Source organism: Vipera ursinii (genome assembly GCF_947247035.1).
Source record: "Vipera ursinii genome assembly, chromosome: Z".
Classification (NCBI taxonomy): Eukaryota; Metazoa; Chordata; class Lepidosauria; order Squamata; family Viperidae; genus Vipera; species Vipera ursinii.
This window is the reverse complement of record NC_139517.1, coordinates 102,182,434-102,208,784: the sequence shown is the minus strand read 5'-3', so window position 1 is coordinate 102,208,784 and position 26,351 is coordinate 102,182,434. Positions and strand designations below refer to the sequence as shown.

Here is a 26,351-nt window from a genome sequence, read left to right as displayed (position 1 = left end):
AAAAATAAAAAGTTAACCAAAAAATCCCATAATGGATCTATTTTTGAGAGACATAAATATAAAGTGACTGCACTACATGTTCCTAGAAATAAAAATCTTGGGCAGGACAGATGGGCATAAAGGTCTAGCTAAACAAACAATGAATATTTTTATTTAAAAAAATATTTAACATTTTTTCTTTAATACCTTTAATCACATTAAAATATTTTTTCTCCAATAGTTTTAGTCATATTAAATTTAAGATAATATAATAAAAATGATATTTTGTTAACACAACATATCAGATATGTCAGCTTGCTTGCCTGCTTGGTGAGATAAAAATTATTCTAAAAGTTGAATTTTTAAACAATGAATGTATAACAATTGTACCTTTTATTCAAACCATTTCATCTTTTAAAAATAGTTTGCATTGTCTTCAAGATAAATTACAAAGTACCCTTATACGTTTTATAAACTCGATTTCAAGGTAAATGTACATATGATAGCAATCTAATATATAATCCACATGTACTAAAGTCTGATTGATTTGCATGTAGAATAAACTACATCATAAGGAATTTTATATCAAAAAGTATAAATCTAAACAGAATTGTTGAACTATCACCATCTCTGACAATGTAAAAAAAAATCCATTGAATTGCATTTATTTTATTAGTGACTTCCTTCCAAGAGTTCTGAGTCTCAAAACTACTTTAACATGTCTTGTTAAAAATGATGTGGTATAGCATTTCTTAAACAGTATTTCATGGTCCTCCTGCCCTAAAATAACCTGAGAAGGTTCTATGAATTGGTTCTGGTCATGCCACTATTTTCTTCACGATATCTTTACAAAATGGATTTTTAGAATCTACCATAGTAAAGAAGCTGAATGTTGCACCAGCTCTAGGATTCTCTTTAACCAAATCCAGTCCAAACAGTGAGTAAAAATGTCATCCTATGTAATCTTATACATACTATTGTTAAGCATTAAATGTAAGAAAAAGTAAGAAAGCGGTATTATAAATGATGCTGCATTTCTTTCAATCAATATTTCTTTCTGATTGCCCTTCCTTGTTTTTTTAAATAATCATGGCTATTCTTCATTCTATATATGGAAAGATAGAAAATGAAACAAGTATGTTTATGGTCCATGATCTCAAAAGAACTAAGATTAGCATGATCTTATTCTACTGAATCCATACTTGAGATCTGAGCCTATGTACCCTGCTCTTGAAATTTCTTTTTCTCACCTGGTCACTTTTGCTTAATTAACAATACTTTTATTCTTTAAGAATCAAAGCTACCCTTTCAAAAATAAAAAAATTAAGTTAAAACTTTTATGTTTACAAATATTTTTATTATGGTCTCTGTATTTCTAGGCTACTTACCAAAACCCCAAATTTAAGACAAACAAAAGCATCAATTAGCAATTAAATTAAAAAGAATGAGTTCAGATTAAAAACTAAAATTCTGGGCAAATGAGTTAGTAATTGCTTGTGTTGCCATTATATCAAGTTAATGTAAGCATTTCAGAATTTAAATGTACTATGGTTTGAAAGGCAAAGATCATTTCCAAAGTTAAGGATAATTTTCAATACTTTTGTTATCTTAATTAGGGGAAAATATCATTATGAATAACTAATGATAGTGAAAGAGTTCACACTGTTTGCCTAATAACAAAGAATGATAATTATACATCCTACAATTATAATTATGAATATGTGTGTACATTAAAAATTGCAGTGTTCTTCCCAATAAAAGGTACTATAAAAGTGGGTTATAAGGAGGATTTTATTTTCCTTATAACTTCAACATTCAATTGGAGAGAAAGAAAACACTTAAAAAATTGCTCATTTTTAAATATTAAAGCAATGCTATGTAGATATAAATAAAATCACAAGTCAGCAGACTAACAGTTTAATAGAATCACTGACTCATCACCAACTCACCAATGTTTGAGAATTAAATTATATAGATTCTCTTTTTCTCTGAATGAATAAGAACGCAAAGCCCAAATCAGTATCATCTAAGATGAGTATCAAGAATTGCTGCTGCTAACTTTTCTTTTAAGCTATTAGTCCCAATTAAATAGTATCAATTACAGTACAAAAATTTAATACAAATCTCCCCTGGAGATCAAAAGAATTGAAATAATCTAAAATTGAATACAAAAAATCCCTGCCATTATTTATGCTTAGAAAGTCAGACCATATTTACTCAAATATTAATTCCCTATTAACTACCAAAGAATTAAAAGTCATTTTAAAAACTCCAGATATGTAGTATGCCATACTGTTTAATCAGCTCATGCATGCAATATTTTCAATGGAAACTCATGGATTCTTTTTTATAATTACCTTGAGGAAAACAGGCTGCAAGCTGATAGTTAATTTTAAAAAATAATAAATGCAGCCATTATCTATTTTTTCTCCCCTAGGCTTGTCTGAATGTTAGGATGTATAACAGTATTATTAAGTTTTCAAAGTAGCATTAAATATTTTGTTATGGGAGATTTCCATGTGATAGTCATAATGTAAGAAGGGCTTGTAGTTTTCCTTTAATAGGCAGAGCAATACTGTGAAACGAGACAGTATGCATTGTAGGGACTAGTCACAATATTGCTAAAATAGGGTAATGCAAATACAACAAAAGGTCTTTGAATCCTAGAAACTTAAACAAACACATCTAAAGGAAATTTTATTTGAGGAAAACACGGAATTTGTAATTTATTTATAATGGGAATTGGCAGGTTTACCTATGAAATTTTGATAGATAGATAGATAGATAGATAGATAGATAGATAGATAGATAGATAGATAGATATAGATTTGTGCTTCACTAGAAATTGGAATGGTACATTAGCCACAGCTGCATTAGGATATGGAATGCAAAATGAATTACCTGTTGTCATGGTAACACCCTAATCATGGTGAAATCCATGATCCCTTCAAAACTAATGAAACACTTATCACTAAATTAACTAGGTAGAAGTTCCACTAAATTAAACAGGACCAACTCCCCAAAGCAGCCTGAATTATTTTGTATAGTAACATTTATTCAGTGCCATTGCCATCTGTTTATAACAGGACTAATATAAATATGAAGAAGCAAACAAATAAACAACAAAGATCAAATGATACCTGAGTTTTGTCTAAGATTAAAAAAATGATGGTCAGAAATCTACAAGAAAATAGCAGATATTGCTATTTATAACTCAATTTATTTATTCACCAGTGGGTTTCTACCAACGTAGTTTAGTTATTTAGAACAACCACAACCAAAATTGTCTTCTTCAACTCAAGTTCCATCATGGATATGTTGGTGTTGTTTTCTTGGAGGTACTTTGCCACTGCCATCTTCCTTTCACTTCTTTGAAAGCCTACAGTCAAGGAATTTCTTCGGCCACCCCTCCAAATATCTATCAGGACACTCTGCTTTTCATGATTGGCTAAATACTGAAAAGCCAACAAATTGAGTAGTCCTACAAATAAAAAATATATAAATCACATAAAACCCACTTTGATATTTATAGAAACAATTTAAGGGGAATTGCATTAGAAGTCTAAGTCCACTCAAACTCTAGCAAGAAACATTCTTGAATGTGCCTCATAGTTTGATTGTTATTATCTTGTGACATTGTTATTTTTCTAATTACAATATTTTACTAACCATCTTTGCAAGTACTCAAGATGGTTCATAAAAAATAATCAAACATGTAACTGTCTTCTTGCCTTAATGTTTTCAGAATTATATGTTCAACTCAATTAAATTGGTCATAATAGTTTAATTAGGAGTACAGTTCCATTAGAGATAGATAGATAGATAGATAGATAGATAGATAGATAGATAGATAGATAGATAGATAGATAGAATTTGATTTGAACATATACCTCCTAGGCTTTCAAGCATACTTCTTACCCAATTAAGTTCACTATATGAATTGACTTTATCTGTAAACCTAAATGTAAATATGAAACAGGACAAAATCTTAGAATAATATCTTTATTAAAAATTAGCAACATTTCATATTCATAATGGACTATGAGTAAACTCAAGAAAACTGTATGTACTGTATGCAAAAATGCCTTGCCCTTTACCTTTATGAATTGCTCTACATAAATCTAAATTTCAAATGCTACAATCTGTTAGTTGCGGAAGTCATCAATGATAAATAATAGTAAAAATATTTGTATTATTTGGCAAAAACAAGGAAATATGATAATTTATAAAGCATTTGTAGATTATGACATTCTGCCAGCATATAAAAGAGAATAAGAAATACTGTGTAAATAACAGCTAGACGCAAGGAAATGAAGGGAGGTACTTAACCACAGTTATCATTTTTAATTATCATTTTTAATTTGCAATGTCTTTTGAGGTGTAGGATATATTTCAGCATTCTGAACAGATAAAATTATTTGTCCGTAAATTCAGCTCCAAAGTTGCAGAACGAAAAACAAAAGGCCTGTTGCGTGCTTGGAGCAGCCTATTGAGCGTTCAGAGCTAGCCACTCTGAGCTACGCTGTTTGAATCGTTTTCCAGGCCGATTCCATAAAAGAATTGAAACTAAAGTTTCGATCCTCCTCATCTATTGCATCGCGATCACGATCCTTTAAAATATTAAAATGTAAGATATGCAGCCGGACAAGTCTTTTGCACCAAGAAGAAAAGGAAGATGGCTGACCTTGCATTTGAGATAGGAAATACAACACTACCGAAGAGCTTAATGGAAACGGGTACATTGGATCACAGGGAAAAGGTTTAAGGTTTAGTATATGTAGCCCACAGCAAGGAAGCAGAGCCGCAGTCTCCCATCCGGATCTGCAACAAACAGCCGCCGCCAGAGCTTTCTTTCGGCTGCAGGATCAGCTGAGCGCGGCTATCACGTGGGCGGCGTGTCGAAGGTCACAGCTCGGCTCATAATGGAGCTTTCGGAGCCTGTGCAAAGTGGCTTACAGATCCTGGCTGATCCGGGTAGCTTCTCGCTCCGGGCTTTCCAGGCTCTGCTCCAGGGTGCCTTCCAGAGCTTGCTCAGTGGCCAGGCCGAGGAGGCCGTTTTCGGTGAGTGCTAGATCCCGGGCTCGATATTCCGTCCTCCGGCAAGAAAGAAAGCCGCGCGCTGAAAGGGGACTTGGGCTCTGGTTAAGGGAAGCGTGGCGGCGGCACGGAAGGTCGCTCTTGCTTCGGCGCTGCTCTATAGCCAGTCCTGACGCCTGGCTGCTTAGCTGCGGCGTCCACAGCCGTTTCCCGTCAAGTGCAGGAAGTCTCCCCCGCGCTGAGCTGTGCTCAGATGGTGCGCTGCGCCCTCTCTCTCCCTTTGTTTCTTTCGGGGTTTTGCTCTCCTTGCTGATTTTCTCCATTTCCCCGCGGTTGTCACTTCCTTGCAAAATGCAAGGGTGCCTCTCGGTTATTTATGGCCTAAAAAGTGAGAAAGACCGAGAAAGAGAGGTGCCATTTGGAGATGCTTTTCTCCGCCTCTCTGACGATCTGTTCGGTTGTTTACCATCGTTTTGTTTTTAATTTTCCTGCTCCGGTGATGCATTCCCGGTACGCTGACAATCTGAAATAATTTTCGCAAAAGTCAAAGCAGCAAGCGGGTGAATATGGTTAAAGAAAGCACCGAATTGCGTTTGGGATCTGGATCCCGCAGGCTTTGTTGTGATCATGTGATACTGTGATATTATTCATTCGAATTGCTCAGTGCCAGTAATAAATGAATTGCTCTTAATCTAGCTGAAAAACGCCGCTCATTTGTTTTCATGCTTTTTTTCTGTTTCTTCAAATTGAAATTCTCCGATAATTGGGCTTCGCCAGCTGTTTGCCAAACTGCGCGGTTTGTTGAGAGTAGGCCGTCGCCTCTCTCCGGAGAAAAACGGCTCGAGTTTGCCGCTTGCCTGGAGAAGAGCTCTGCGGGAGCTGGGGGTGAATACGCGCGGCCTCCGATAGGTGCTCGTTTGAACTGCAACTTTGGAAAACACTTCGGATTTTTTAAATGGGACGCGGCGGAAAAAAAGAAAGAAAAAATCAGAAAAGTTGAACTGCGAAGGGGAGGGGGGGATAGAGACACGGTATTTCTAGCACTATTGTTAGAAAAGCTAACTCTCTAACATTCAGGAAAAAATCATTTGACACGGTTATTTGGACTTTGAGAAAGTCTCCTCCTTAGTTGGCAAAAGACTTTTAACTCTTCTTCCTCTCCTCCCGAGCGCGAAGATCGCAATTTTCTTAAAAAATATAAATGTCCACTGACGTTCCTCAATTTGATTATTTCCCAAATTCTATTTGCTAGTAATTCAAGGAATGGATGGCAGTGAATGGGAAAATAGAGGAGACTGTGCTGGAGTAATGACTGAGCTCCATTCCTTTCTTCGGTGCTTTCTGGCAGTTAGGATAAATCGAGATCTAGTTTGTTGCTGGAAATAACTAATATCATGTTTCGGATCCTGGGGAAATTATTCACATTTGAAATGAAAGGAACCTGAAATTCCAACATTATCTTAATTCATTATAAAGGGAGATCTATGAAAACAAATCCTTCTCCCAATATTGTTATTAGAATGGTAACTGTAAATCTTGCCAATATAATAGCTTTCTGTTTGCTCATCTGCTATAATTGCATGGAACTTAGTTCTCATATATATACCCTCCTAAAACATGTCATCAACCATTTATTTATTTTTAGATTACCCAGATTTGGAACAAATTGATCCAGCAATATTAAAATACTGCCACGCAGCAGCTACCACTTGTATAATAGAAGCTGGAAAACAAAAAGCTGACAAATCTATAATAAGGTATCCTAAAACTCTTCAACTTTTAAAATACATTGTTTTACTTATATTAGATTTATTGATGAACACATCTTACTTTTCTTTTTAGTACCTATCTGGAAGAATGTAAACTTGACAAAGAAAGAATTGAAAAATTTTGCACTGAATATCAGGTTTTCAAACACATTTTATCTTTTCTAATACCTTCCATTAAGTTTTGTGTAATCTGTAGTAGTTTACATGCTCTATTTTTATCCTTTTCCTTTCTGTAGAAACATAAGGATACCTTGGAAATCATATTGGGAAGGTATGTTCAAGGAAGTTACAGTGGTCGTCCAACTTTCAAATGCATCTTAAAAATAATAAATGTGTTCACAACTTATTTAATTGGGGTGACTAACTTACTCCATGAAACCATAATTAATATATTGCTGTTACTGTTCTTTGTAAAATCTCACAACAGTTTTATAGTTCAATATATCTTAGCCTAATAGATATTAATTATCTTTTCAGTATAGGCAGATGTCCACTACATATAACTGACATTTATTGGCGTTTGGAATATCAAATCAAGGTAATTTAAATAAAATGTGTATTAATTTCTTTATTTTTCTCTTTGATTTGCAAAACTTACTTTTTTTCTTTCTATCTTTTCACTTTAGACTAATCAACTTCATAAAAATTATTGCCCTGCCTATTTGATGACCTTAAAAGTAGAGGTATTACATCCATCCAGAAATTCAAATATTAGTAGATTATGATTGTTTTAATTTTTGTTACTTATTAACAACTAATATTTGGGATTTTGTTATTTTAGAACAATGATTCAAGATCTCATCAGGACATTACTTTTAGTTGTTCTATGGAGCAATTGCAGGTATTTTTCCTCACTTTTTCTGTACTGATATTGTACCAGACTTTATAAAAGTCTAAAAAAATATTAAATGCTTCACTGTGTCTCAAGTTTTAAAATATAAAATGCTACAGAAATATTAGCTTTCCTACTTTTTCAATATAAGAGTTCAAGTTGATTCAAATTAAGTGTCTGCACTACGCAAAAGTATTATTTTTGGCAGAATGGGTGGAACCTCTTTCAAATGTGCTAAATAGATGAACCTCATTTCCTGTATTATATACTTGAATGTGTAATATTATATAATATGAGCATGGAATTTGGCTTATTTACCTTTAAATTACTATATATTGATACCTGAGTCCCCATTATCTACAGCTAATTTACACTAAAATCAAAGCAAGTGATCTGAGAATAATAATATAAAGTTGCAATCCGTTGCATTAGGAGTAAGCTTCATTATCTAATAAACTTACTAATAAGAAAAAAAGGAATAAACTTGCCCAAAGCAAACTGCCTACAATTTCATATTGTTTAAATGTTATGTATGTGTGTGAGTTTGTGTGTGTGTGTATGTATGTATAATTTATCTAAAAATCAGAAAATTATTGAGTTTATTTCTGTATATTCTATTAAACTAGGAATTTATATTGTTCTCTTGTGTTATTTGACAAATAAGAAATATAAAATTTATATTACTTATTTATCAACCTATCTGTCCCAGTTCAAACTCCTTAATTTTGAATGTGATAAAGCACATTCATGATATACTCTAATGAAGAAGCTTCAGCATTTTTTAAAATTATGAATGGCAAAAAATGCATTTTTAAATCACTGGAAATTTTGGTATAAATAAAACTTCTAATATTGCATAGAATTGGTTATTTACAGAAAAATATTTATTTTCTTAAGCTCTTATTCTATATTTTAGGATTTAGTGGGAAAGCTAAAAGATGCAGCTAAAAGTCTAGAAAGAACAACTCAACTATAATTACAGACTTGACAATCAACTGGATTGAAGAAGAAAAGAAAATGCTTATTTCTTTGGCTATATGATGATCTTTTTTTCCTGGTTTTATTTAATGGAAATGGACTTTTTACTTTCTACATAACATTACAAGTTTGTGTGCAATAAAAAATGTTGAGCTTGTTGTTTAACTGTAACATCTGTTTAGATAGTAGTACACTTTTTAAATTTCTGCTTGTGTCTCAGTTTTGCCCTTTTTTAAAATGAATCTTTGATTTCACCATTTTTGCTTTATCATCTAATAAACAAAATATAAATCTAAGTTGTGTGTCTTATCTGACTATAATAATGGGTTGGAGGGATTGGATTCCTAGCAGTTATATTATTCCAAGTAGACCCCTTCAATAAAAACCATGTTAAAGAGATGTAGAGTTCTGGATTTAAAGTCATTCTACTGTAATAAAGTTATCACCTTGCTTGCACCTCATTTGGTGAAGGCCAGTTCCTGCTATTTCCCCCCCCCCCTTTTTTAATGTTGGAGTTATTTATGTGAAAAGTTGAGAAGATTCTATCATTCATCTGCCTTAATTTGGGTTTACTTATTAAATATTCAATCATTTCTGCAAATAGAAAATAGTTGGAGTGTCCTGAGTTGCAGCAATTGAATGATTATAAATAGAATATGATCAGTCTTGTCTACATGGCTCAAAAAACAAAACAAAAAAAATCTTATTCCCAAGTTGCAGTGTGGACTAAACTTACTAATTACACACCTAGCCTAGTAGAGAGGCAGCAATGTCAATCTGGAATATTTGGAGAGTGGGATGCACAAAGACTTGTGTTCACATTTTCCTTCTATCTTCTAAGTGGTTTTTGCTATGTGGAGAGGATGGGAAATCTAGATGAGAGGGTTGTGAGATTTATCCCAATGTCCTCTATAAGGATGCAGAGGCAAAGGAATTTGTCCTTTGGTGCCACCAAGTTAGAAAAAGCTTGCTATATATATTGGTCCTCACTCTGGTGTAGTACAAAATATGCTCTGAGGCACAAACTATGGCTTGCAAGGAGGTAGAAGGAAACTCAGCAATTTAGCTCTGATTCTGTTACTTTTTAACAACAACAACAGCAACCCGCCACATAAAGGTTGCTTGCTTAAGGATGTTGAATAACCTGCCATTCATGGCAGTGGTCCCACTAATTCATTATGCACAGTGAGAAAAGTATAATCATCGTCATCCTTATAGCCTTGAGGGCGTGCAAACAGTGGAATGCCTTAGCCTAAACTTTCCAGCTCAGAGCATTGGCCACCCTGGAAATTTTAAAGTCCAGAATATTTGGAGAGAACTATATTTGTAGTAAAGTAGGACGTTCTTTACTTCATATTTTGTATTCCCTAACAGGATTTTTTTTAATAGATGAGAAGAACAGAGTGAATTTTTTTTAAAAAAAAATGGTCATTTGAAAGTATAAGATAGTCTGGGGATAATGGATTTTCTTTCCCTAAATATCTTGCTCACTACCACTATTCCCTTTTCTGGTTCATATTTTGCTAGGTAGCTTTCCATAAACTGTTGCCTTCCAACTGTGTTTTATATTTAGCCTTCTATATATTTGCAGGAATGATGAAGATTGAGATTCCAACACATCTGAGGGGGTGTGACAAGTTAGGAAAGACTATTAAGGGAAGACTTTTTCTGGTCGATCTTGGCAAGGGAGCTTATAGTGGTTGCATGTAGATTCCATTCAGAGTATTAAGCCATTCCTACTTAAGACATTTCCCTCCCTAACCTAAACATAAGATAGGGAAATTCTATAAAAGTAGTGGGACCTATTCCACTAACCACTGCATTTGAATGTGCTGCTCTGAAGTTGAAAGTTAATCAAATCTTGGATTGAACAGAATTGTACAGGGAAATCTACAGCAAGATACTGACGTGGATTTCCTTCTCTGGTGGAGGGAGGTTTGAAGCTATTGTGAAATAATGCTTTCCAGGAATATTTCCTTTCCCCTTTCATCATTTTCCTGGAGATGAACATAAGGATATTTTTTAACCATTGTCTTCAGTTTCACGATCTCTGCAGGATCTGAGAGTGACAATATTGTATCAAAACTATCATTCATGTGAATCACATTGCCAGGAGACAATGAAAAAGCACTCTTTCATTAGAGTCTCTTTTGGATGGTTGGCTGGAGATGATACTTTTAATATCAATACATGGTTGACAGCAGAATTATAGTGTTTGCTAGGGTGCTTGCAAAGCACGGAGGAACAACACAAGTTATTAACCAAGTTTGATAGCAAATCTTTCAGAAAAGTGGATTAATCCCAGGGCTCTCCAATGCAGTTCTTTGTCATTTGGTCATTTTCTGATGCCGGCTTCCTTCCTATAATAACATTCCACTCTTCATCCACCCAAAGATCTACAATATGCATCCTATGAAGACCTGCCAAGATGGAAGAAAATGATGTCAGTTAGGAGCCCCAACAATTTCCAATGGTGGCACCTTAGAATTGTCAAGGCAAAAGGTTGCCAAAAATGAAGCAAAGACTATCTTCATAAGAAATGGAATGCCTACCATAGGTTTGCTTGCTTCTCAATAAGTGGTCAACACAGTAAACAAAGTAGTCTTTCAGTCCTGGGCAGAAGAAGCTGAAAGATCTTGAAGAGCTGGAGAATTTCAAGTTGGTTCTTATGGACACAAAAGGACAAATAGATCAGCTAGACTATGCTGCCACCAACTACCCTCAAAACTGGTGTCTCTACTTGTGATTCTGCTATTGTGCAAAAAGAGAAAAGGAAATGTAAGAACACGAAATTATTGTGACAAAGAATGCATGTCAGATAGTGTGGGACGCCGAAGCTGGACTTTGGGAAATGGGGTAATTGTGTGAGATGAAGTTGCGAAGGTGTGTAGAGAGGTGTGAGAAATTTGGAAAACCGCCCTCACCTAAGTCTTTTAGAATCAGCTATTCGAGACGCGAGGTGCCAGAGTTCTATGGTGAACTAAATTTATACACTGAAGGCAAGCGGGAAGTGAGAAGGCGTGTCCAAAGGCAGAAAAAAAAATTACCGAGAAAATGTGTGCCTGGGCAATTTCAGGGGCTGTATAGGGCTTGCGAGGGTGGATGTGTGGGAGTAGATGGGGATGAGGTGATCCGTGCGAGGGACTTCAAAGCAACAAGCAAAGGGAGGGGGGGGGGAATAAAAAGAGTGAGGTTTTTTTGAGGCGGTGAAATAAAACGCTAGACCTTATTGGCTAAAAAAATTCCGGAATACTCGTTCGTGGCACTTTGAGAAGGGGCAAAAAACGGAGGAGGGAAGAGGGATGAAGTAGTATGCGAGAGAAGGGGGGGTAGATACCTGAGGGGAAATGTTACTGGGCTTGGACTTTTGGGGGGCAGGGGTAGAAGACAGATGTATGGAGAAGGGAGAGTTTGATTCTGTCGAAGTAGCTTGAAGCCCTCTCAGATGAAAAGGTTGTGATTCAATAGGAAAAGAAAAGACTTGGAGATCTTGGCCCAGGTAAAGGACTTGTGGAAAGGCGTAGTGCTGAGCTGCGCCAGAAGGGAGTGGGATCTGCGCCGGGGCTGGAGAAGTCGCGCGCACCTGGGAAAATGCGGCCGGATGCCAAAGCGGGAAAATCCGCTCTAACGGAAAGGAGTGAAGGTGGAAGGGCCGAGATGACGCTCGGGGTTGATGGTTTTAGCAGCCGGTTTCCAGCCCAACTTTCATAATATCATTTGGACGGTCTTTCTAAGATTTCTGAGGTGTCCTAACACTGAGGTGACCAGGAAGACGTGGGAGGTGGAGGAAGAAAGCTCGACCTAGATCGTTGTTGTGGGAGAAGAATTCCAGAGTCTAGGTGAGGGCGAGAGCAAACTGCAGTCTGGGAGCTAAGGAGAGGCTCTGGGGAAAGGCGCTGAGGTGGAAACTGGCGTGCCACACAATACTGGTTGTTAAAATGGTGGGCAACCTTTTTCAATGTGTGTCTGTGTATGTGCATGTGGCGCGCGAACCAGTCTCTCTCCCTCTCCCTCTCCCTCCCTCCCTCCCTCTCTCTCTCTCTCTCTGTGTGTGTGTGTGTGTGTGAGAGAGAGAGAGAGAGAGAGAGAGAGAGAGAGAGAGAGAGAGAGAGAGAGAGAGAGAGAGAGAGAGAGAGTACGCGCGCGCGCGCGCTCCGAAAGGGAGGCAGACTGTAGGAGAAAGGATCAGAGCAGCCTCAGTACCAGAGGCTCGGGGTGGAGAGACTGAAGCCAAAGGTCTGTCTGTGGTTGCCGTCACTTTATTACGCCTTGAAAAGAAGGGGGTGGAGGTACGTTTTTGTATGAAAGGGTAGAATTGGCCAAGAACAAGAGAGGAAAAGGGAGAAAAACAGAGATCTCTGCGTGCCCTTGTTAAGCGAGAAACGGGTTGCTCGCGCGAGGTGACAGGGCGTGTAAAATCGGGAGAGAGGAATGAGCACCGAGTGTGTGTAGCGCGGAGTAGGTGTGCAATAGAAGGGGGAAGGAAAGGAATAAGGCATTGTACGCGCGTGAGTGAGTGCGCGGGGCGGGGGTGAGGAAGAGCGGGAGGCTGTGGAACAGGCAGCCGCGTGAGTGCCGCGGAAAAAGGAGGACTAGCGAAGTATGTGCGCGCGCGCGTGTCTGGAGGGGGGAGGCGGAAGACAGGCTGAGGGCAGGGGGAGGGGGAGGGGAGGGGAGGGCGGCGCACGAGGGGGGAGGAGGCGTCCGAGTCGCGGGATTGGGTCACAGGGAGGCTGACGGCTCCGGCTACACCGACACTAATTCCCAGGCCACCCTTAAGGAATGAGGAGTCCCACGTGACGCTGGCGGGGCGGGCGAACTCTGAGCCATTTTGGTTACGGTGTCAGTTTCCACTGTGCGCTTTCAGTGCTGCGTTCCTTCCACCACCACTCACTTCTCCACTATTCTACCTCCCCGCCTGCTCCTTCCACAGCAACAACTCTGATATAATTCAAATATTTGCAGATTATTATTATTTTTACAAAGAGGAAAGTGGAGAGAGAGAAAGAGCTCTCTGGAAGAGAAGAGAGGGAAAACACAAGACCGGGGGGTGGGGGGAGGCGACCGATAGACGGAGCCGGGAGGAGGGCTTGGAAGCCGGAGAGACAATGGGCTGGTGGTGGTGGAGGAAGAGTGGCAGTCCAGACGGGCCGGGGAGATTTTAAGAACCCAGCATTGGAGCTACGCATTTTAAAGGAGGGGAGAACAGCCAGCCAGGAATTGGGAGGGGAGCGAGCGATCGAGGTAGGGAAAAGAGAGTAAAGGAGACGCGGAAAGGAAGAGGAAGGGAAAGGCAAGCAGACACGGAGTGAGCCCGAAGGAGAACCAACCGACTGTTTGGGGAACTAAAAGGAGCTCGGCGCGGCGGCGGCGGCGGCGGCAACAGCGACGGCGGCAGCAATACGCTGATTGCAACTGACAGCGCCTGCAGTTCGTTTCAAGATGGCCGCTTGGCTCACATTCATTTTCTGCTGAACGACTTTTAACTTTCATTGTCTTTTCCCGGCAGCTTTGGTCGTCCCCCGGCAGCGCCTTTCCGCGGGTAGGTATGCAGGGGCGCGCTTTCTAGCCGAGACCAGAGGGTGATGGGGACTTCGCGAGGGTTTTCTCCGGGGGGGGCGGGTTTGAAAGGCTGCAAGGGGGAGCTTCGGTGTCCCCGTGCTCTCCGGATGGGAAAAGCGCTGACAGTCTCGGCTCCAGCCACAACGCACCACGGTTCGCTCCTCGCGCGCGCGCGCCCGGAGACCGGCAGCGGCGGCAGTAGCAACCCAGGCACTTGGTTTTATTCCGCAACCAACCCTTGCAAATTTTCGTTCCCTTTCCACCGGAGCTCGGTCGTAGAGCCCTCCTGGATGCGCGGCCCTGTAGGAGGATGTTTGTATTTTCGGTTGCGACTAGCCATTCAAGTCCAGCCCTCTTGGTTTATAGGCAGATTTCGATTGAAGAGCGACACTTCATGCAATCTTGAGCTGCCTGGATCACGGGATGGCGATAGCCTACGAAACAAACGGGTCGGCGGGGGGTTCAAAAGCCACCCAGCGCTCCCATTTTATAGGGATGGGTTCCAGGGAGGGTTGCGATCTTGCTGGAGGGTTCGCTGAGCCGTTGGGGGTTTCCGGAGAAATGTTATTAACTTAAGTTCGGCCAACACTTATGTGGCGTGAGATAACTTGGTAAGATGGCGGTTCTCTTTTAGCGTGTCCTTTCGCATTTGTGCTTAAAATGCTGAAGTTTCTCCCGGGCTTTGAAAGAGAGGAGAGGAGGTTGACGCTGGAAATCTAGCTTTGATGAGAGAAGTTACCGCTTGTTTAATTCTCGGAGTTCTTATATACAGATTGAGCGTGAGGGAGAATTGGGGGACCCGAGTTAATAGGACTTGCAAGCACTCCGACTGCAGTTTTCTATTATTTAACCAAGATTTCGCGTCTCCCTCACACATCTTATCCTTCCAAGTTGAATAAGGGAAGGTTAACAGAAATATCTTGTTAGCCCAGATGTAATGGCTTGGGTCCTGGCTCTAAGGTGCCTGGGTGGGAAACTTGGTTCGTGTAAAATCTCTCGGCCTTGACAAGGTATACCCAGCTGCAGCTGTTGTTTTAATGCCTGGTGGGAAATAACTCAGGGGCACCTAATCCAATCTTCTCTCCCTGCAAGTAACCTTTCTCCCCAAATGGAAATTTAACCTTGTGATCACAGCCTTTTTGCCCACCCTCTACTTGAGTTTTTGTTAGCCTCCCTCTATTCAATACTTCTTTGTTTCAAATGGTCCTTCTTGGCATTCCAAAAATATAACTTTGAAGTGTAGGGAAAGACTGATTTGTGGTAGCTATGTATTTCTCTGCTCTGGTCGCTGTATATCAGAACTCATGTGTTAATACTATACAACTGGTTAGTGCTGAACCTCCCCACCCAATATATACAGCATTTACCTAGCCAGAAAAGAACTGGCTCCTGCCTTTGAGGAGACCAGCTGGAGAGGTCCATTCACTGGATGCAGGGGTTTAGCTGGAGAGAATATGGATTATACTACACATACCTATTTCTTTCTTGGCTGGGACTCAATGGATCCACACTTTTAAGTGGATCACTCTTGCTTCAGGACTCACCTTTAAAACTAAGCACCTAAACACAATTCAAGGCATAGTGGACCAGGTTACATATCTACCCCTGCAAACCCAGTTATTTAAGGTAGCTTTGGTGAATTGGTACATCAATCATGTAATGCTGATTAATTTCTAAAACATCTATCCACCAACTATCTATAGTTTTCTAAGTTGAGGTAACCCATGTAAGGCTGCCAAGCTTCAGCTGGCAATGTTAACAAGTTTTATCACTCCCTGTTTTCTTGGTGGAATACATGCCTAGGAAGGGGAAGGGGAAGGGGAAGGGGCTGAAAATAAAATACAATATTTGGTGTTGAAGGTCACTGTGTCTTGGCTACAGAAAGGTAAAGCATTATTGTAAGTAGATGAGGGACTTGAAGGAGAGAACAGGAGAGAACAGCCCCAACTTCATCCCAAAGTTAGTACTTTGGATAACAAGATGCCTGTTTTGTTTGTGAGGTATATAAATGAGTGCATGGGAATTGCTGGCATTTTTCACTGATGCATAGCTTTGATTCAGGATTGTTGATTTAAGAATTCAGTTGATACCTCCAACGAGATCCTGGAGAAGGGGGCTAACCTAGGTAATAAATAGTAAGCTTTGAGCAACCAAGCTTCACGCTTGATTTGAGTGTTCTTCTGCCTAGGCAGAGGCTCTGCTTCCCTGAAATGAAACATGTGTTTGTATCTTCTGACAATTGAGTTGTCTCCTTCTATGCCTGACTGCTTGGGAAAGAATTTAAGTCCACTGAATTGCTCGACCCTTTCTAATCTACTTTTTGGATAAAGTGTCCTGGATTTACTGCATTTTAATTGGAACATTCTGTTTTATCATGATGGTGGTAGTGATGATGGTGATGGTGGTAGTGATGAGAAGGACTCCAATTATCTGCTAAAGGTTTGGGGTGAATATTCTTTATTCTTATCCTGAAGAATACTCTGGAACCAGAGGGAGAGGCCGGGAGTGGAGGCTCCTGTTTTCCTTGCCAACATCCAGCTTTCAAGCCAAGTTTATCAAACCCCTACTTCCCCTTCTACTTCAAACTTGTATCTTTTTTGCTCCCCCCTCCCCCGAAAGATAAAAACAGCAATTTCTTCCATGCAGCAATGGCGTCGTTCCTTCACTGTTTTTCTTTCCTTCCCTTTTTTCCCACCCGGGAACATAGAACAAGTGAAGTGTTGGTAGTTTTGTGATGGATGATCCTAGCGGTACTCTCCATCCCTCTCCCACCCACCCCCTCACTTTTGGAACATTGGACAGGAATTCGGGGTTCTTTCGCAAGCGTCAGGACATTTTGCCTCGATTGCGGTGTGTTCAGAATAAAATAGATAGATCCGCGATTGCGGGAATGGAACTTGTTCTTTCGGCTGAGCATAACTTTCACACCTCCTTCCCTCCCACCGCAAATTTTTTCCTTGCCGGGCGGGCGGTGGAACGACGTGCCCCTGGTGAGGATTTCCTCAGAGATATGCTTTGCACTCTTCACTTCCCGGCTGCAGCCCGAGAGCCGCGGTACAGTTGCAACCTCGGACTGCCAGAGCGGGATGTACACGGGTGCCCTGAGGTGGGTGTGTTAGGACACTCTTGAATCCGGGCCGGATCTATGGCAAAGGCTGGCGCTCCAGCATTTAACTCTGTGCCTTGGCGGTCCAAGAGACGAGAAGGTTGTATCGCGCTGCAATACAAGTAGGCGAAAAAGGGAAAGAAACGGCTACCGCTTCTTTGCTCGTGGCCGACGTACATGGAGGGCCGGAGAGAAACCGAAAGCCCTTGGAAGAGCCTCTAGTTTTCGGCCTGGCATCGACCCCAGAGCAGATTCGGGCCGTCCTCGAGGCCTCCTACGACTGCCAGCCCGGCTTTTGGCGCCCTCGCTTTTTCTCCTGCGACTGGACTGCTCGGAGAGGGAATGTTGACCCGCCAGGAAAACCCGACCAGACCAGGATCCTTCCCCCGGCTTTCGCCCCGGCTGGCCACACTCCCGGTTCCTTTCCACAGCGGTGCCCGCAGCCCGTCTTTCTTTTTCCCCGCTTGATCCCTACCCCGGGGGCACCAGTTGTTGCCCCAGAAGGGACTAGGCTTTCTTCCGCGCCGAGCCTCCAAACCTGCCCTCTTGTTCTCTCCTCCCCCCTCCCGTTTCCTCTCCAAGCCACCTCTTCTCAGCCTGGCCCCGCCCCGCCCCCTCTCCCCTGGCGCGCTCCGGGTAGTGGCAGGATGCCAAGAATAAGTGTAAGTTGCTATAGCAACCCCCTCGCTAGAATGGTTCCGAAGGCGGCTCGGTCCCGAGCCTCTTGGGTTGGTGGCGGCGACGCGCTAGCAGCCGCGCCAGTTCCTGGGGCCTGCCTGATCTTATCCCGCCTGCTACTTACTACCCGCCTGCCAGCCCTTGTTGTTCCGAGGTGCGGGCCCCAACCGCCCCGGCAGCCAATCAGCCACCCCTCCATTGCTTGCTTCTTCCTTCCCCTCCGCCGCCGCCGCCGCCGGTTCAACCGCGGCCGCCACCCCTCTCTTCTCGCCGGAAATGCCCAGAGCAACCTCCGCGCCTGCACTTAGGATCGCTCCCCTCCCCACCGCTTGTCCCGTTCTCCCCTCTGCAGTCCCGATCTGCGGTTTTCCGGTAGCGCCGTAGGGGAAAGGCTGGTGGGAGGTGCCCCACGGGCCTTCTCCGCCCGTCCCAGGCAACTCCTCTTGTGAATATCGCCGCGCAGGGCTAGGGGCAGGTGGGGACTGGGCAGAGAGCTCTGGAAGGAGCCCCCCTCCACTGCCGCTCCTTTGCGCTGAGGCTCTTGGCTCGGCGGCTTCGCACCTCCTTTTTCTCGCCTGAACCCGACCGTCTTCGCCAGAGGAGGCCACTTTTACCCGCGGGGAAGTGAGGGAATCGCGTAGGGCCGTGCTTCCGAGGTTTCCCCACGGTGTTTAAAACGGTCCTCTTTGTTTGTACGTCTTTTAGAGTCTCCTCAGATTGAACCAAAATGCATCGCACCACCCGCATCAAAATTACGGAGCTCAACCCCCATCTCATGTGTGTGATTTGTGGAGGATATTTCATTGATGCTACCACGATCATCGAGTGCCTGCATTCCTGTAAGTCCTGCTTGGTTGCTTCTCATCATGGAAAGCTGCCTGCTACCAGCCAGGCCTCCTGTCCCTTGGTCCTGGTGGAGCAAGGATGGCTCTGCAAGACCAAATTCCTTCATTGACCATATGGCCCTTTCTTTGTTTAGGGTCTGGGTTAGAAATAACAGCAGAAAACCATGCATTGATTCTGCTTTGTAGTCTTATTTCTGCACAATTTTACATCTATATTTTTTCCTCTTGCAGTCTGTAAGACTTGTATTGTACATTATTTGGAGACCAGCAAGTATTGTCCCATATGCGATGTCCAAGTTCACAAAACTAGGCCTCTTTTGAACATAAGGTAGGAAAAAAGACAGCTAAATACTTTATGTCATAATGTGTCTTTTCAAATTTTATATTTCTTTGGATGCAAGTTCCTTGCCAATGCAAATCTTAAAAAAATGTTGGTTCAGGACACATAACTGTACTATTTCCATAAGTATCAGTCTTGCATTTCAATTAGTCATTTTTCTTTTTCTATATTAGAAGCCCATCTTTATTTTCTATATGTTTCTTTTCTTACTTACCCTGTCCAAATTGCAATTTGTTCTCATTAGTGTGCATATTAATTTTTTGTATTTTTTCAGTATTGATTTTTATAAATGTAAAATATTGGTAAAGAAATGCAAAAGTTAAATTCTTTTCAGAAATCTTTATTTAGTTACATTTTATTGGGTCTCTTTATGGTTACATCTTTTTATTAAATGCCTACATTTTTACAATGGTATCAGTCTAATCTGATATCTTTCTACCAAAGCAAAATGATATAGGTAGATTAATAGCATAGATCTAAAAACATATAAAACAATTCAAATCTGGTTAAAGTTTTGGTTAAAAATTCTCAACCAAGCTGTTTTTGGTTCTGGAAAGTTATAAATATTAACATTGGACTTTATATTCCAGATCTGATAAAACTCTCCAGGACATTGTATACAAGTTAGTACCAGGTCTTTTCAAAAGTAAGTAAGCAATTAGATTGAACAACCAATGCAGTAATAGAATGTGTAAACTGGAAGAGATGAATAACAAAAATATGTTTTCTCTCAGATGAAATGAAAAGAAGAAGAGATTTTTATGCTGCTCATCCATCTGCTGATGGTAAAAAAAGATTCTGAGATTATGATTTTTATAAAGAATTACCTTTTAAGGAGAAGCTAAGGTTGTAAAAATACTTTATGTACCATTTCAGTGCTCATGCACAGCAAGTAAATATTTTTATACGTTCAAAATTGTTTAAATTCATTCACAGAAATAATTTTAAAAGTAACGTATTTATCTTATGACTGATGTTTTCTTTACTCTTTCTGATTTGATTTTCAAAATGTAACTTACTGTGAACATTTCTGTACAGCTGCCAATGGCTCTAATGAAGATAGGGGAGAAGTTGCAGACGAAGACAAAAGGATTATAACGGATGATGAAATAATAAGCTTATCCATTGAGTTCTTTGACCAAAATAAGTAAGTTATAAAAGCAGTATCCTGTATTTGGCAGTACATTCATAGAATTTTTTTCTTTGCTACTATACTATATGTCTTTTTTCTAGAGTTGAACGGAAAGGAAGCAAAGAGAAGGAGAAAGCCAAAGAGGAAGTAAGTAGATAGCTGGTTCCTTGACACTTTCATTTCTTTTTCAGAAAATAAAAACATATTCATTTTTATTTCCTAAAGTACTAGCGTCAGTTATTCTGCAAGCAGTGAGCATGCCTTCTTAGTAATTACAATTCAAGTTCATTTAAAAGGCTGATAAAAAGAAATTTTCTATTAGAAAACTTCCTCTTTATTTCCCCCCCTTAGTTAGTGTATGCATTTTTTAAGAATAAAATTTGTATGAATTAAATTCTAAAAGAAAAATCTGATGAGCATATATTTTGTTTATTACTTCATTGATTTTGGATCTCCAGTGAGCATTTAGTTTTCACGCTGCTAGTTTTAACCATGTTTCCATCTCTTTCCATCTACTATATTGGAATGAACATTAGTATCAGATTTTGAATGTTGTCTCAACCAAATGCCCCTCCCAGGCCAGCAACAAAAGATATTTACGCTGTCCTGCAGCAATGACTGTAATGCACTTAAGGAAGTTTCTCCGGAGCAAAATGGATATACCCAATGCTTTTCAGGTAGGGAAAGAACTTTCATAAAACAGTTTTACCTAATGCATTATTTAAACTTTAATTCTGTTGAAAAGAATTGGTGTGTTTGCTTTTGGAATTAAACAGCAACATCTTTAGATAAAAGAACTACAGGAATGGATTTCAGAGGATCTCTCTGAATTATTATATTCTAAACCCTTTGACATAAAGGCAGACATGTTCTCAACTGAGTCAATATATTTCTGAATTTCAGATAAAATGTGTGATGTTTGATTAGGATAATATAGTAGGTGCCACATTGCAGTTGTATAGTCTTTCACACTTCCATGCCATGTTAAATGAAGTGTAATTTCATATCTTTTATTAGATTGATGTCATGTATGAAGAAGAGCCTTTAAAGGACTACTACACATTAATGGATATAGCCTACATTTACACTTGGAGAAGGGTAAATATATTGAGAGGCCTTGCAAGTCTTGGTCAAGTTGGCCAGAGAGATGGAAAACAAAAATAAGCTCTCTAACAAGGATTTCCTTTCTGATTTTCTTTGGCAGAATGGCCCCCTCCCTTTACAGTACCGTGTCCGACAAACCTGCAAGAGAATGAAAATAAGTGGCCAACAGCGAGATGGCTTGCACAACAGTGGGGACCTGGAAAGTGACTCTGGCAGTGAAAAAGCTGGCAGCCCCACGGGAGGTGTTCCTTCCACATCATCCTGCATGCTCAGCCCCGGCACTCTGGTGCAATCTCCCCATCCCCAGTTTCCCCACATTTCTAGCACTATGAACGGAACCAGCGGTAGCTCAGGTGGTAACCACCATGCCTCCTTTACCAACAGAACCCGGAAAACATCCATCAATGGTTGCTCTACAACTTCTTCTGGCTGACTGGCATTAACTCTACTTTCTGACTCTGAAGACTGGATGCCAAGGTTATGGCTTTTTTTCTGCTCCAGTCTCTATGTCTCTATCATATCACACAATTAAGCTTTATAGTTGTGAATTCCACATGTGTCTATGCCTGGTGGTTAATAAGAGAGGAATAATGATTGGGAATTAAATGAGAGGACAAGAGATGGATCTTTTTTATATTAAACAACCACCACAGCAAACTGTTTCTTAAGGACTAGCAACATGGAAAAACAAAGGATAACAATCCAAATATTTCAAGAGGATTTTTTTGGACTTCCCATCGTTATTCTGTTTCTTAAATTGGAGTCTGAAAACTGATGCCTACCACAAATGAAAATTTTGTAAATCCAGATTAATTTCCTACATATCTTTTGGATATAGAACTATTGTTCCGCTGTTTTGGGGAATCTCATTGAAAGCAAGTGATTTTTTTTCTTCTCCAATTTGGAATGCATAAATGCTGGACTGAATATGCATAAAAAGATGCATATATGTAGCCACACCACTGTGAATAACAATGTATTTGCTTTATTAGCCATTTTGATTTATAATTTTCATCCACAACATCTGCGCAACACCGAAGCCATTGAAAGATCAGAAAGCAACATAAGAAAAAAGTGGTATAGAAGAGAAGGACATTCTATGTTCAGATTTACACTTGTATACCTAAAAGCGGGTATTGCCTTTTATTTTACTGGCTGGTTTAAAGAAAAAAAGAAATTGTGAAAGAAAACAAGATCTTTTTGTAAGGTTTTAATGGCATTTTGAATTTGTGGAAGAACGCCATATTAGTGTGTGACAAAATAGGAAGCAGTATTGTATGATATATTTATAAAGAAAATAATTGTGTTTCATGCAGTATCGATTAAGGTGGCTAAGTCCCCATTGGATCAGCCCTGACAGATGCTCTGTGGGACAGGCTTAGGAGTAGTCCTGCTAAAGCAGCCACCAGCCTTTTGCCATGAAAGCAGGAGAGCGATTTTCCCATCTCCGTTAACTCAGAAGCAGTTGACAATATCAAAAGGATTTCTTGGGTCTTGTCTGGTTCCCAAGAGTTTTACATTTACCCAATGTAATTAATTGTCTCCAATGCTGAGGAGGAGAGGGCAAGGGAGGCATTGAACAAAATGGAGGAACATGGAAACGACTTGATTTTATTCTTGATATTATTCTAGATTTTATTCCTTTTATAGGGGAAAGTAATGGAATGTGTTATTTCCCCCCCCCCCCAGAAACAAAAAGCACAGGAATGCATATAAGAAGCCATAAAGTATGCAGGAATCTTTTTCATTCATTCTTTCTAAAGAAATCAGTACATTCAAATGAAGGCTTTTTAACTAAATCTGTTTTAATATATATGTATGTGTATGGTACAGTACTAACTTGGTTAAGGATTAACAGGTACAAATGAATTGCCTGGAAGCAAAATAGTTTTCTGAAGGTATCAGATATTTTGAGGGGGGTGGGAAAGGAAGGCTTGAAATTGTAAGTCTCTTGAATCTCCAATATCTTTCAGTTTGTGCTTTGCTTTGGTTAAAATGTATGTGTGCTATGTGTGTTAATGTGCCCGTTTTTTCACTCATCAGTTACACATTTGTGAAGGTGTTTATCCTATATGCCTATTGTTTCATGTTTGTACAGGGATATTGTAGCTATGTATTTTGTTGTCTCCAGTCTGCAAAAAAAGAAAAAAAAGCACAATTCTATGCTTTGTCTTGCTTACACTCATTAAATCATTACTTTTACATACACCTGCTGATTTCTTGTGATGTAAATGTTCAGATTGCTCTCTTTTCATCTGCTAAAAGAAATCAAGAACTTATGTAGATACAGTACATAAAACTTAGAATTTCAGAGGATGGCTCTGCTTAATTAAACTCAGTCTTAATTAAAGATCATATTTATTTTCAGCGAAGACCAAATGAAAGTAGGCCATCAGAAGAGGGTGATACATGTACTGTATTCTCTTCCATACAAAGAAATAATTGGTGATTGAGGTGTGTGTGTGTATGTGTGTGCTCGCGCACGCACACACACACACACACAGAAAGAGAGAGAGAAATGGATTGAATAAGGAAAATAAAATGTTTTTATGTCTTTCCCATATAACCAAATGATTTCTACATACAGCCTTATGTAGTAAATTACTGAAACAATCCATCTAAATATATATCTTTCTAGTTTTTTGACAATATTCCTTACTGTACCATTATTAATGAAAAGAATTTGGTTTGTCATTGCAAGTAAGTCTTTTTTTCCAGTTATGTATTATTGTTGGAAAATTCTCAGTTATTGATAAATAACTGATGATAAAATGATGAAAAGATTACATAACTGAGACTAAACTGGTTTTTTACAGTCTCCTTGCTTTTAAAGTGAGTGTAGCACACAGAACCAAATACTAAATCTCAAACTATACGATAATGCATATAAATCAATCTTCTTTATGAAACAGAATGGATCAAGTAAAAGTCAAAAGCCATAAAAAACCCAGTGGTGATAATGTTTAAAATGTCTTTGTAAAATATAAATACTGCAAATTGCATTCATATTACAAATATTTTTGAAATTGGATCCCATTTATTTCAGCTAAATGTGTTTTTGTCACATTCATTTAATATTACAACTTGAATGTGTGCTGACAAGCTAAAGCTGCTAATTGTGTTGATGTAATTTACACTAATTTGAATGTAAATTGCAAGACACCATGGTTTAATCCTGGTCTGTGGAATAAGTTACAATTGGCAGGGCTTGGTCAAAAAGTCGAAACATAAGCCTTGATTTACAAACCACTATGCTCTGGCTGACAGATCACATTAAGGTAGAATCAGACAAATCACGTTATTCCTTAGGAGATGTAAGAGCCCAGACTTGGAAACAAGGGAAGACAAACTATTTCAAGCTTTCAGGTGTGCAAATTCCTACTCCCAAATTGATTGATTGTTGCAATGATTAATGATCCTAATAATGTAGGTTCATATAAATTAGACTGATCTCAAGAATATAATTGCTATTAACCTTGAGGTTTATTTTTTTCTGCAAAGAAACAGAATCATAATGTTAATTCTACCCTCAATTTTACCAAAGAATTTGAAGATGCATGCCTACATACACTATTACACACAGCTGTATTTCCAGTAAAACCTGCAGTGCAGATTTATCCTCAGATAACCAATCTTTTAAAAACTATCCTAATCCCATGTATGTATATTTGACAGAAAGTAAGTTTTGTAGCGTATAGTCTCAGCAAGCTGTTAAAAGATCTCATGAATTCAGTATACTGAACTATTATGAAAAACCAGCAGCACAGACTAGATACCGGGTGAAGGGAAATAAACGCAGTTGCATTTTCCATCCTCACCACTTAGGTTCTTACATTATAGAAATATTTGCACTAATTATGTGTCACTTAAAGTCAAAATACTCCAATACCTGGTTGTCAGAATAAGATTGGGGTTTTCAGTTAAAAGCATCAATCAGTGTTCCAAAAAACAAAATGTGTGCTTATGTACACATGTAAAATGCTTTTCTCTTATCATACCCAAACAACGGCCAAACTTCAAGATAAAATAAAAATCTGTAATAGAATGTTACAGACTTCAAAACCAGCAGAAGATCTTGTCAACAGGAAGTTAACCTTGTCACTTTCCCCAAGTATTCTTTCCTCTTAGTTTCCAGTCTGTAAAATGGAAATAGTGCATATTGTTGAGAAAGCTGTAAAGGCAATATATTTACACTGTAACTGCTACAACTCTCTCTCTCTCTCTCTCTCTCTCTCTCTCTCTCTCTCTCTCTCTCTCTCTCTCTCTCTCTCTCTCTCTCTCATATTAAATTTCACTGATAAATGAGGGATATTTTGAAATTCTTATGACTAGTATTCCTTGGCTAATTGAGATCTCTTGCATTTCTAAGATCAAATAGACTGGAGGAGGGGGAGAGAAGACATTGAGACTACATGGCCCTGGTGGTGGTGGTGGTGGTGGTGATGGGGTCCCCCTTTGTCCTCCAGGTCATTTTGAGACAGGCTAAGGGGAATAGGTACCCTAAACATTCCCGCTCCCTATGGCTTAGTGCCCTAAAGGAGCGGCCCTTCTCTTCAACCTGGATGCTTATCTAAATAAACTCTTCATTCCTGGTGGACTTAACTCTCTTTTCTCAAAACGAAACTGAGAATTGAGAATTGTATGTTTGACATGCCCCCCCCCCCCAATTCTACCCAGCCTCCACCTGAGTCTATTTAGCCATCCATTACTCTGGGAAGGTTGTTATAATCTTGACATTGTCACAAGTGCGGGAGGTTGGAGCCATTTTCTTTTTGCAAAGGCTTTTGGTTGGTAAATCGAAATAATTTTCTCCTGGAAGTCTGCATTTAACCTACAGTTTAATTCTTTCCACCCCATTCTGTCCCTTGATTTTCTTTTATCTGGTTTTTCAATTAGAAGCCGATTATTTTAGGTCAGAACTAAAGCCTAACTGTTCCAGGTGCTCTCAAGCATCACCAGAGATCTCTGCTGCCCAGCGCTGCTTAACAA

At 39.7% G+C, this 26,351-nt stretch overlaps 2 protein-coding genes across 9 annotated transcripts; both read left to right on the top strand.

Moving 5' to 3' along the window:
- The first annotated feature begins 4,019 nt into the window (after positions 1-4,019).
- Positions 4,020-8,891, top strand: COMMD3 (COMM domain containing 3). 2 transcript variants are annotated; one of them, XM_083378435.1, is made up of 8 exons: positions 4,020-5,040; positions 6,662-6,773; positions 6,859-6,922; positions 7,022-7,056; positions 7,263-7,323; positions 7,412-7,468; positions 7,567-7,626; positions 8,515-8,891. In XM_083378435.1, the coding sequence occupies exons 1-8, from the start codon at positions 4,902-4,904 to the stop codon at positions 8,563-8,565; spliced, it is 579 nt and encodes a 192-aa protein (XP_083234561.1). In that variant the 5' UTR covers positions 4,020-4,901; the 3' UTR covers positions 8,566-8,891. The 2 variants fall into 2 exon arrangements, with proteins under 2 accessions (XP_083234561.1, XP_083234560.1); XM_083378434.1 differs by having other exon boundaries at positions 4,036-5,040; positions 8,534-8,891.
- Positions 8,892-11,967: 3,076 nt separating this feature from the next.
- BMI1 (BMI1 proto-oncogene, polycomb ring finger) lies at positions 11,968-23,069 on the top strand. 7 transcript variants are annotated; one of them, XM_083378428.1, is made up of 11 exons: positions 12,800-12,831; positions 14,105-14,137; positions 18,647-18,780; positions 19,018-19,114; positions 19,717-19,772; positions 19,861-19,911; positions 20,165-20,273; positions 20,360-20,405; positions 20,795-20,935; positions 21,276-21,356; positions 21,463-23,069. In XM_083378428.1, exons 3-11 carry the CDS (start codon positions 18,669-18,671, stop codon positions 21,793-21,795), a joined length of 1,026 nt encoding a protein of 341 aa, XP_083234554.1. In that variant the 5' UTR covers positions 12,800-12,831; positions 14,105-14,137; positions 18,647-18,668; the 3' UTR covers positions 21,796-23,069. The 7 variants fall into 7 exon arrangements, with proteins under 7 accessions (XP_083234556.1, XP_083234557.1, XP_083234555.1 ...); XM_083378430.1 differs by lacking the exons at positions 12,800-12,831; positions 14,105-14,137 and adding an exon at positions 11,968-12,094; XM_083378431.1 differs by lacking the exons at positions 12,800-12,831; positions 14,105-14,137 and adding an exon at positions 12,131-12,434.
- The last annotated feature ends 3,282 nt before the right edge of the window (positions 23,070-26,351 follow it).

Bases quoted from the DNA above. Each gene is read 5' to 3' on its own strand.
- BMI1 (XM_083378430.1), top strand. From the start codon at position 18,669: ATGCATCGCACCACCCGCATCAAAATTACGGAGCTCAACCCCCATCTC. The intron at 19,912-20,164 runs GTAAAAAAAGAT...ATTTCTGTACAG, and splicing joins TGCTCATCCATCTGCTGATG to CTGCCAATGGCTCTAATGAA. The intron at 20,406-20,794 runs GTAAGTAGATAG...AATGAACATTAG, and splicing joins AGGAGAAAGCCAAAGAGGAA to TATCAGATTTTGAATGTTGT.
- COMMD3 (XM_083378434.1), top strand. From the start codon at position 4,902: ATGGAGCTTTCGGAGCCTGTGCAAAGTGGCTTACAGATCCTGGCTGAT. The intron at 7,324-7,411 runs GTAATTTAAATA...TTTTCACTTTAG, and splicing joins GTTTGGAATATCAAATCAAG to ACTAATCAACTTCATAAAAA. The intron at 7,627-8,533 runs GTATTTTTCCTC...TCTATATTTTAG, and splicing joins GTTCTATGGAGCAATTGCAG to GATTTAGTGGGAAAGCTAAA.